Source organism: Vulpes lagopus, chromosome 4 (genome assembly GCF_018345385.1).
Source record: "Vulpes lagopus strain Blue_001 chromosome 4, ASM1834538v1, whole genome shotgun sequence".
Classification (NCBI taxonomy): Eukaryota; Metazoa; Chordata; class Mammalia; order Carnivora; family Canidae; genus Vulpes; species Vulpes lagopus.
In genome coordinates, this window is record NC_054827.1 from 50802690 (window position 1) to 50813507 (window position 10818).

Here is a 10818-nt window from a genome sequence, read left to right on the forward strand (position 1 = left end):
AGAAACCATTATGGTTAATCAGGATATAAGATGATCATCTTTCTGTGTCTTCCATTCTTATTTTGGTTGAATAAGCTCACTCAGGAAGAATAAAGAAGATTGCAAAAATAATAAAGGGTTATTTAAAGCCATGTCATTGATTAGTTCTCTTATCCAAGTCAAGTATTGGCAGACTGTTGCCTGCAGGCCAATCTGGCCTCATAACCTGTTCTTTGAATAGCTAGGGAGCTATGGGTGGTTTTTGCATTGTTAAAGGGTTGATAAAAAGAAAAGGAAGAAGAATACCCCCTAAAATAATTGAATCTCTGGCCAGACAGCAAAGAGAAAAAGGTCTGCTGACCCCCCCCCCCCATTCTACATCCTTAGTTTCCACCCAATTTGGAACCTCTGTTTTGTTTTTTAAAAAATTAGTTAACACTTTGATTTTTTTTTTAAGGTATTGTCTCTATACTATTTTTATATCAAATATATTTGCCATTAATTGGAAAACCTTTATGATTGCCTCAGATAATGAGAATATCCTCCATTAAGTCATTATTTTAGCTTATGGTTTCTGACCCTTAGCTATTTGTTTTCACCCATCTCCCTTGTCAGAATGGGTAGGTAGTGAGTGCTCCTTTCGGTCAGAAAACTGGCTCCTCTTGTCTTTCTTGGATGTATTCTGTATAACTTCAGCTATCAGTACCTTAATATTTATCCGATTCTTTCATTTGGATATTGGGTTTCCCAACACATTTTGCTCCTCAAATTAATATTTTTCAGATCCTCAAAAGAAAGATTCAGAGACCAAGACTTAGCATCACGTGACAGAGACAGGAATTCAAGAGACAGATCACCTCGTGACAGAGATCGAAAAGATAAGAAGCGGTCCTATGAGAGCGCTAATGGCAGATCAGAAGACAGGAGGAGCTCTGAAGAGCGCGAAGCAGGGGAGATATAATTAGCTGTGTACATATCCTCAATCCTTAAGCTTCCTATGGAGTTACATACTATTGTTTAGTTTACAGCTGTTGGGGGTAACAGTGAGAAGTTCCAGACTCCGATCCAAATAGGCTAGATGCACAGTATCTAACTTGATCTGAACTGAACTTGTTTCCCTGATGAAGCCTAAAAACTACATCCATAGTTTCTGGTGAACCTGTAATGCGATTCTGAAAGTACAGTTTTATATAATAAGATGCCGATATCTTTATTCTTTCTAGTAGGAGTGATAGTGAACGAATTGTGTTGCTTGCCTTGGGAATTTTTGAACATTTGTAAAATGCTGTCTTCCTTTCTAGTCCACAAACAACAGCTTTCAGAATTTTTCTTTTTAATTCTTCTTCCTCTGACTTTTGTATCCCCTAATACCTCCACCCTCTAATTATAAGAGAAAGGGGGAGCAGGGAAGCAATATAACTTCTGTTCTAAGGTTCTGTTCTCATTTATTACTAGCTGATTACAGAGCATTTATACTGGAAAGTGTGCTGGAGAAATTTAAATACTGAGAGGTTTTGTTTTGTTTTACGGTGCCTATTTAGAGTTGGAAGTTGAACAGCTGTTGCATTACATACTTTGCTTTTTTATTGAAATTTTGAAATCAAACATGTCTTGATTTTTCTGTTCTATTGCTATGTTCAGGATGTTTTGGAAAGGGGGGTGGGGGCAGGGACTCTTTCATAAGCACTTGTTTTATTTTGTGTGTGTGGAGTATAAAGGTTACAACCTTATTGTAAAAAATAATAAAATGAAACAATCACCACCACCGTCATTAAACTGTAACTTGTCTAGTAAATTGTCACTAGAACTATTTGCTGTGGGCATTTCTTCTATTCTGTTATATCATTATTAGTGCCTTACCGTGCAAGGCACCAAAGGAAATAAAACATATACTTGCCAAGATGAACTGTTGGTCCACTTGGGCCCCTTGCTGACTGTACTCTAGCCTCTTCAGGACTGTAACAATTGCTGTGGAGAAGGACTAGACCTGCAAAAGCAATGGAGTTTTTCTGGGCTTTTTTTTTTTCATTCAGCAAACATGGTGTGATAACACTTTCTCCACTGAAGAGCTACGTACTTACTAGTCATTTTATACCAGTGATTTTATTTTATTTTATTTTATTTATTTATTTTTTTTTTAATTTTTATTTATTTATGATAGTCACAGAGAGAGAGAGAGAGAGGCAGAGACAGGCAGAGGGAGAAGCAGGCTCCATGCACCGGGAGCCCGACGTGGGATTCGATCCCCGGTCTCCAGGATCGCGCCCTGGGCCAAAGGCAGGCGCCAAACCGCTGCGCCACCCAGGGATCCCTATACCAGTGATTTTAAACAGTAGTTGGCAGATATCACACTTGTGATTCTAGAAAATCTAGTAACAAATATTTACTATCTGTGTTACAGTAAACTAACCTCCCCTCACCTTCCAAGAGTTGTCTTTGGTCGCGAGTGTGACAAATTTAGTATGACTCAGGTACGTGGGCCACAGAGGTAAACTAATTCTAAGTTTACTAAGTTGTGCATCAATAACTGAAGGTTTCTTGCCGTATTTAGTTCCACACACTCCAGTTTATGCAGAGTTTAATCTGAGACCCATCTCCCTTAGTGGCCCACTTTCTTTTAATCTTGGTTTCTGAAAAATTATTTTGTATCTGTCTACTTTGGATGTAATACCTTGGGGTATGGAGTAAGATCAAACAGGTTGAGCTGGTATGTGCAAGAAGACTGACCAAACTCTAAAACATTGGGAAATGTTTTAGCATTGTTTAAGTGAAGCTTATACTTCTCTGCCTAATTATATAAATGTTTATTAGCTGTTAATGCAGTTCTCATTTGTAGGTAGTACAGGCTACATGACCATCTACAGGACAGCAGTAGCCAGTGAAGGACATCACTTGGGGTTAGGCTACCATGTTAGATAACTTCAGCTGCCTGGCTCTCTAACAATCCCATCTTAAAAATCCTTTTAGAACAATTTTGTTGCTTAGGTACTTCTAGTATTTGGAATGAACAATCTACATTTTTAATCATTCTTAAGCCAGGGCGGCTACTCTGAATTAGAATAACCCTAAAATCTCATTATCCTTTAGAAGGTCAGTACCACATCCTCCATACTGAGAAGGACCTTAAGACTAAAATAACAATCAAACCTGTTATATACTATTTACACACAGTTTTATTCAGGGCAACTTATTGACAGAGGCAATTGGGTGGGTGGATAGATGATCCCGGGCACTGGGCAGCTGTCTTCTACCCCTATTTTCTAAGCCATATTTTCAGCTATCTGGACCTTAATCCTCCCAATTTTTTGGAGCAAGGAACATGATGGTGAGGTCACAGTTATCTAAAGTGTGGAGGGGAAAGATGGCAGCAGAAGACCCTAGGCTTGCCTCATCCCACAAATTTCTCCCACTCAATTTCTTGAGTTCTTGGAACCAGTAAGACTTAAAGCCAGAAGTTGTGTTAGCAGGTGGGGCTCTGAGAGAGTTCAGTCTGGAGGCATTGCAGCTTCTCTTGGAAAGAAGGCAGACAACCTGAGGACGGACACTGTGGAAACGGGAATCCGAAGAGTTTGAACCGGTGGAACCCAGCAGGGAGATTATTTTATCTTCTCACAGTGTGACCGAAGACAGCATTCACAGAGCTATCTCTCTAAGAGCAGAGAAGCTGGCCGGCCCTTGCCCGCTCACACCCCTCAGTATAAACACCTGCAGGAACCAGTGCGGCACCTACACTGATTGCCTAACTGCCCCACACCCCTGTGCTTCAGTAGAACTGCTCTTCTCAGTCAAGCCTGCTTTAGTCCAAGTGGAGTGGGCCCCCCTTATCCAGAAGACCAGCACAACCCCTTGTCCATACCACGTCTCCCAACCAGTTTTACAGGGCCTCATTTCCAGTGAAGGTGGTGACAAGTTTCATCTCACAAGCTGATCGAAGCACACCTAAAACTCTCCAACCAAAACATTCAGGCCAGGGGCCAAACACTGCCCACAGCAGGCAAAGAGAACTTCTTCAGACAAAGGGCCTAAAGGAAAGCTGAGCCAGAACACAAAAGTACAAAACACAGCACACAGCACTGTGTGAAGCACCAACCAGGCCCTGGGCACTACATGAATTCTTTATAAGGCTATTACTTTCAGGAGTAAGAGACATAATTGGCGAACCCAGAGAACCAGGCAGGGACTTAGAGAAAATGAGAAGGCAGATGAATTTATCCCAAATCAAAGAACAAGGCCAGGTCATGACCAGAGACCTCTAAGTGTAAAAGAAGTAACGTGCCTGATGAAGAATTTAAACCAGGGATCATAAGGATATTCACTGGGATTGAGCTGGAAGACATCAGTGAGACCCTTAACACAGTAGTTAAAAAAGAATAAAAGATGAGTGCAATAAATGAGATTAGAAGCATGCATGATTTAATGAACAGGCTGGAAAAAGAGCAACAAATCAATGATTTCAAGTAATAGCTGAACAAGAGAGAAATTTTACAAAACAAATTCTACAAGACTTAGGGAACTCCTTGTCTCCATCAAATGTAATAACATTCATATTATAGAAGTCCCAGAAGAAAAGACAGGGATACCTGGGTGGTTCAGTGGTTGATTGTCTGCCTTCGGCTCAGGGTGTGATCCCAGGGTCCTGGGATCGAGTCCTGCACTGGGCTCCCCGTGGGGAGCCTGCTTCCCTTTGCCTATGTCTCAGCCTCTCTCATGAATAAATAAAATCTTTTAAAAGAGAGAGAGAGAAGGGGACACAAAGCTTGTAGTAGCTGAAAAATTTCCTACTCTGGGGAAGGAATCAGACATCTAGTTGCAGGAGACACACAAAACACCCATCAAAATCAACAGAAGCTGGCCAACACCAAGACATTGTAATTAAATTTGCAAAATATATTGATAAAATCTTAAAAGCACCAAGACAAAATAAATCTGTTACTTACAAGGAAAAACCCATAGGCTATCAGGTTTTTCATCAGTCAGTCTCCAAGCTGGAAGGGAAGGCATGATCTGCTCCCAAGTGCTAAAAGGGGAAAATGCAGCCATCAATACTCTACCCAGCAAAGCTAGCATTCAAAATGAGAAATAAAGCATTTCCCAGACAAAAATTAAGGTTCAGGACCATTAAGCCAACCCTGCAAGAAATACTAAAGGAGACTCTTCATAGAAGAGATCTAAAGTAACTGTGGAGGTAGGAAACAAAAGCGTGAAAGTGACTTTCTATTAAAATCTTTCAAGGAACTCACAAAATAAAAGATGCAAAATATGACAACACATACTAAAATGTGGGGCAGGATAGGAGTCTAGCATGGGTTCAAACAGGAAGCCATCAACTTAATATGTATTAGACTGCTATATGCAAAAGGGGTTATATGCAACCCTAATGGTAACCATAAATCATAATATAAATATGCAAAGGAGAAATTCAGACTGCTTAAGAAAACCAGCAAAGCATGAAAAAAAAAAAAGCATCAGAGGAAATCCCATAAACCACCACAAAACAATAAAGTGACAATAAATGCTTGTCAATCAATAATTTGAATATAAATGGACTAAATGCTCCAATCATAAGACATAGGGTGACTGAATGGATAAAAAAACAAAAAACAAGACCCATCCAAATGTTGCCTACAAGAGTCTTAAAAAAATTTTAAGATTTTACTTTGAAGTAATCTCCACACCCAACAGTGGGCTTAAACTCACAACCCCAAGATCAAGAGTTTCATGCTCCACCGACTGAGCCAGCCACGTGCCCCAAGAGACTTTTAGACCTAAAGACACCTGCAGGTTCAAAGTTAGAGGATGGGGGATCTGGTGTGCATAGGTGCTAGGAGTACACAACTCCAGGTCCAGTCTGGGCAGTGTACAAGTAGCTGCGGCTCAAAGAGGCATGGCCAAACTGCTTGAATATCTGCATTTCAGTTTCTGTGCTTACTGAAAGTTTTAATTCATCATGGATAATCTGTCATCAGAAGAAATTCAGCTCAGAGCCCACCAAGTTATTGATGAGTTTCTGGAAAGTACCAGGAGAATCCTGGGTTTAGCTATTGAGTCTTAGGATACAGGAATCAAGATTATCACTATGCTGGATGAACAAGGGGAACTAAACCGCATAGAAGGCATGAACCAAATAAAGAACGAGAGAAGCAGAGAAGACTTTAATGGAACTCAGTAAGTTCTGTGGCCTTTGTGTCTGCTCCCTTAGTAGGACAAAGAACTTTGAATCTGGTAAGGCCTACAAGGCAACATGGGGAGATTGTGGAGACAACTCTTCTAGTAATTGAAGAATATTAGTAATGAATATATTCTAGTAATTGAATATATAAGCAGCCAGCCAAGCGACAATCAGCCTCAACAACCAACCTCTGGAGCAGCTGGTGGTAGATACATTACTTATAACTAATGATGCCAGAAAGATGAGATGGAAGAGAACCTGACTCAAATGGGCAGTATCTTAGGAAACCTAAAAAACATGGTCCTGAATTAGCCAATGAGATTGACACTCAAAATGAACATGTAGACTGGGTCACAGAAAAGGCTGACACCAACAAAGACTGTCTTGATGTTGCCAATGCCAGAGCAAAGAAACTCATTGACAGCTAAAGCTGCTGCTGTATTTCTTTATCTATATTCACTTCTGTAGCTCCTCCTTCAAAGTCATTACCTTTACAGAGTTTGACAGTTTGGTTTCTTTATCCTATATTCACTTCTGTATTCTTTATCCTATATTCACTTCTGTAGCTCGTCCTTCAAAGTCATTACCTTTACAGAGTTTGACAGTTTGGTTTCATGCTCTTCTAAATCAGGAGACAATGCAAGAAGGGCCAGGAGTACTGATCCGCTATTTTTTTAGATTCCCTTTCCCTTGAAAGGTATACTACCGCCCAGACTTCCTTGTAATATTTTTTTTTCTTGGTTCATATTCTCCCTCCACATTTACGTTAGCAGGTTCTTTTGTTTTCAAGATTTGGAAGCAGTGCCAAAGACAGCCATGAAGGAGGAGGCTGGAGGCAGGGGTGGAGTGCGAAGAGAGGCAAGAAATAAGAGGTTGTTACCTCAGTAAACAAGTAAACAGTAAAAAAAGTAAAGTTCCTGCAGGCCACAAAGCAAAAGTTGCATAGCCACAGTAAAGATCTAGTTGGGTTTGGGTTTTTGTTTTTTTTTTTTAAGATTTTATTTATTCATGAGAGACACAGAGAGAGGGAGGGGGCAGAGACACAGGCAGAGGGAGAAGCAGGCTCCATGCAAGGAGCCTGATGCGGGACTCAATCCCAGGACTCCAGGACCTTGCCCTGAGCTGAAGGCAGGTGCTAAACCACTGAGCCACCCAGGGACTCCCAAGTTTAGTTTTTACTTTAAGTTGCAGTTATTGCCAATTTAGGCTAATACTTGGTTTCAGAACTCTTATACACAATATTTTCGTTATAGGTCACAACCTGACCACCTTTGCTCCAAAAAGAATTTTCTCAAAGCTCAGTTTCTGAATTTTGGTGATTTGTGTATGTACATAGTAATCTCATTTCATATTGCACCATATAGGAACACTTTGTATAAATGAACGGCTTTTTTCTATTCACAATAGTAGTATCATGGTCCTATTACATGCCTGTTAGCCTGGTAAATTTGTCAGTCTTTGAAGAAAAAAAAAATGTAAATATGTATTGTAACATGAGAGCTTATAAAGCAGGGCTTAACATTTTTTGGAAAAGCTTGACAAAGTATACTGTGTGAATTCAGATTTACCTCAATGCCAAGAATTATGTTTAGACAGGAAAAAAGAAACTTGTTTTAATCTCAGGTAGAAAAATAGGTTGCTTTGAGTTTTTTGTAACTTTAGACTTTAAAAAAGCTAGAATTTACTCCATTTAACTAAAAGTGATTTGGAAAATTATGCCTTTGGTTTAATTATTAATTATTTCATTATCATTCAATTAGCCTTGTGGATTGAATTATGTCCAGAATCACATTTATTTAGATCCTGAACAGTGTTTTAAGAATCTCATTGGTACTTGTCACCTTTATTTAAGAACTAGTGTCTGCACACTTCACAGCTCTTGATGTGGGTTCACTTGACCAATAACCATTGCCTGATCTTTACCATTAAATTTTAGAACTTAAAAAAAAAAAATGGAGTGAACGGAGAAACATTTATCATTCAAGTGGATGTCAAAAGAAAGCAGGAGTAGCAATATTTATATTGGACAAACTGGACTTTAAAACAAAGACTGATAAACGAATTCAGTAAAGTCACAGGACACAAAAATCAGCATACAGAAATCTGTTACATTTCTGTACACCTACAACAAAGAAGCAGAAAGAGAAGGAATCTCATTTATATTTGTACCAAAAATAGTAAGATACCTAGGAATAAACAACCAAAGAGGTGAAAGACTCTCAAAACCATAAAATACCAATAAAAGAAATTGAGGCTAACACAAAGAAATGGAGAGACATTCCATGCCTATAGATTGGAACAAATATTGTTAAAATGCCTATATTACCCAAAGCAATCTACACATTTAATGCAATCCCTATCAAAATACCAACAGCATTTTTCATGAAACTAGAACAAACAATGCTTAAATGTGTATAGAACCACAAAAGACCTTGAATAGCCAAAACAGTCATAGGAAGAACAAAGCCAGAAGCATCAGAATTCTGGACTTTGAGTTGTATTAGAAAGTTGTAGTAATCAAACAGTATGGTGCTGGCATAAAAATAGACATATAGATCAATAGAATAGAAAACCCAGATATAAGCCCACAATTATATGGTCAGTTAATCTTCGACAAAGGAGGCAAGGATATCCAATGGAGAAAAAACATCTCTTCAACAGCTGGTGTTGGGAAAACTAGAGAGCAACATGCAAAATAATGAAACTGGACCACATTCTTATATCTTACAGAAAAACTCAAAATCCATTAAAGACCTAAATGTGAGACCTGAAACCATAAAAAGCCTCGCAGAGACTACAGGCAGTAATCTCTCTGACATTGGCCATAGCAGTGTTTATCTAGAGAGGTCTCCTGAGGCAAAGAAAAACAAAAAAATAAACTATTGAGACTACATCAAAATTAAAAGCTGCACAGCCAAGGAAACAGAACAAAAAGACTACTGAATGGGAGAAGATATTTGCAAATGACCTGTCCAGTAAGGTGTTAGTATCCAAAATGTATAAATAACTTATTTAATTCCACACCCCAAAAATAAATAATCCAATTTAAAAATGGGCAAAAGACATGAACAGGCATTTCTTCAAAGACCATTTCTCTCCAAAGATGGCCAGCAGACACATGAAAAGATGCTGAACATCACTCATTATCAAGGAAATGCAAGTCACAACTACAAGGAGATGTCACCTCACACCTGTCAGAATGGGTAAAGTCAACAACACAGGAAACAAGTGTTGGTGAGGGTGTGGAGAAAAAGGAATCCTCTTGCACTGTTTTTTGTTGTTTTTTTTTTTCTCTTGCACTGTTGATAGGAATGCAAGACTGATGCACTGTGGAAAAGTGCACCATATGGAAGTTCCTCAAGAAGTTAAAAAATAAAACTATCCCAGGATCCCGCAGTCACACTGCTGTGTATTTTCCCAGAGAATACAAGTACACTAACTCAAATGGACACATGTAGCCAGTGCCTATTGGGAGCATTATGTACTATGTTGGCCAAATTATGGAAACAGCCCAGGTGTCCATAGATTGGCAGATCAAGAAGATGTGATACAATGGAATAGTACTCAGCCATAAAAAATAATGAAATCTTGCCATTTGCAACAACATGGATGGATCCAGAGTATAATGCTAATAAGCAAGTTAAGTCAGTCCAGGATGAGTACCATATGATTTCACTCATGTAGAATTTAAGGAAAAACAAGCAACAGGATAAACGGGATAGGGCAGCATGGGGGTGGGGTGGGGGTAGGGGGTAGGGGTGGCAAACCAAGAAATAGACTTATAACTGTAGAGAACAAACTGATGGTTACCAGAAGGGGGGTGGGGAATGGTTTAAATAGGTGATGGGGTTAAGGAGTACCCTTCTGAGAAGCACCAGGTGATGTATTGGCATGTTGAGTCACTATGTTATACACCTGAAACTGATATTATGTTGTATGTTGACTGGAATTTCAAGATTTACTTACCTTAGAGCGAGTAGGGATGGAGGGGCAGAGAGAGAAGGAGACTCTTAAGCAGATTCCTTAATGAGTACAGAGCCCGACAAGGATCTTGACCTCACAACCCTGAGATCACCACCTGAGCCGAAACCAAGAGTCAGACACCTAACTGACTGCACCACCCAGGTGCCCCTGGAATTTTTTGTTTAAGATTTACATATTTTAGAGACAGCATGCATAGGAGGGAGGGGGAGAGGGAGAGAAAGACTCTGCAAGCCGACTCCACACTGAGCACAGAGCCAGAAGTGGGGCTCTATTTCACAACTCTGAGATCATGTTCCAGGCCAAAACCAAGAGTCAAATGCTCAACTGAGCCACCCAGGCACCCCATGTTAACTTCAATTTAAATTTAAAAAGTGTCACCACCTGTGTGCCAGTAGGTAGCACAAGATGGAAGGCCAAAGATGGAGTCAGTGTTGTCAGCACTCCTACACTCCACCCCCTATATCTTTATGGCCCATGTAACATTTGTGTGCCATTCTCTCTCTGACCCTAGAGCCCGATACTGGGAAATGAGTTGCAGCCCTAAGCCACAGCAGGGCTGTTGTAATATAAACTGCAACAGGAAATGCCCCAGCCACCCAGTAAAGAGGTCCTTTCCTCACCCAGCCATTGGAGGGATTGTGAACTTCAGCATAAGTGGTGGTCCATGACAGGAAGACGTTACCCAA

The 10818-nt window shown here is 39.8% G+C and overlaps 1 protein-coding gene and 1 pseudogene across 5 annotated transcripts in view; both read left to right on the top strand.

The window, feature by feature from the left end:
• The window catches only part of LOC121490094 (putative RNA-binding protein Luc7-like 2), a 59300-nt gene extending 57415 nt beyond the window's left edge, over positions 1-1885 (top strand). For all 5 annotated transcript variants that reach the window (XM_041753706.1, XM_041753707.1, XM_041753710.1 and 2 more), the window contains one exon: positions 763-1885. In XM_041753706.1, coding sequence (XP_041609640.1) covers positions 763-940 — 178 coding nt within the window. In that variant the 3' untranslated portion in view covers positions 941-1885. The remainder of the gene's footprint in view (positions 1-762) is intronic.
• A 3838-nt stretch (positions 1886-5723) lies between these two features.
• Positions 5724-8129, top strand: LOC121490097 (annotated as a pseudogene).
• Positions 8130-10818: the final 2689 nt, after the last annotated feature.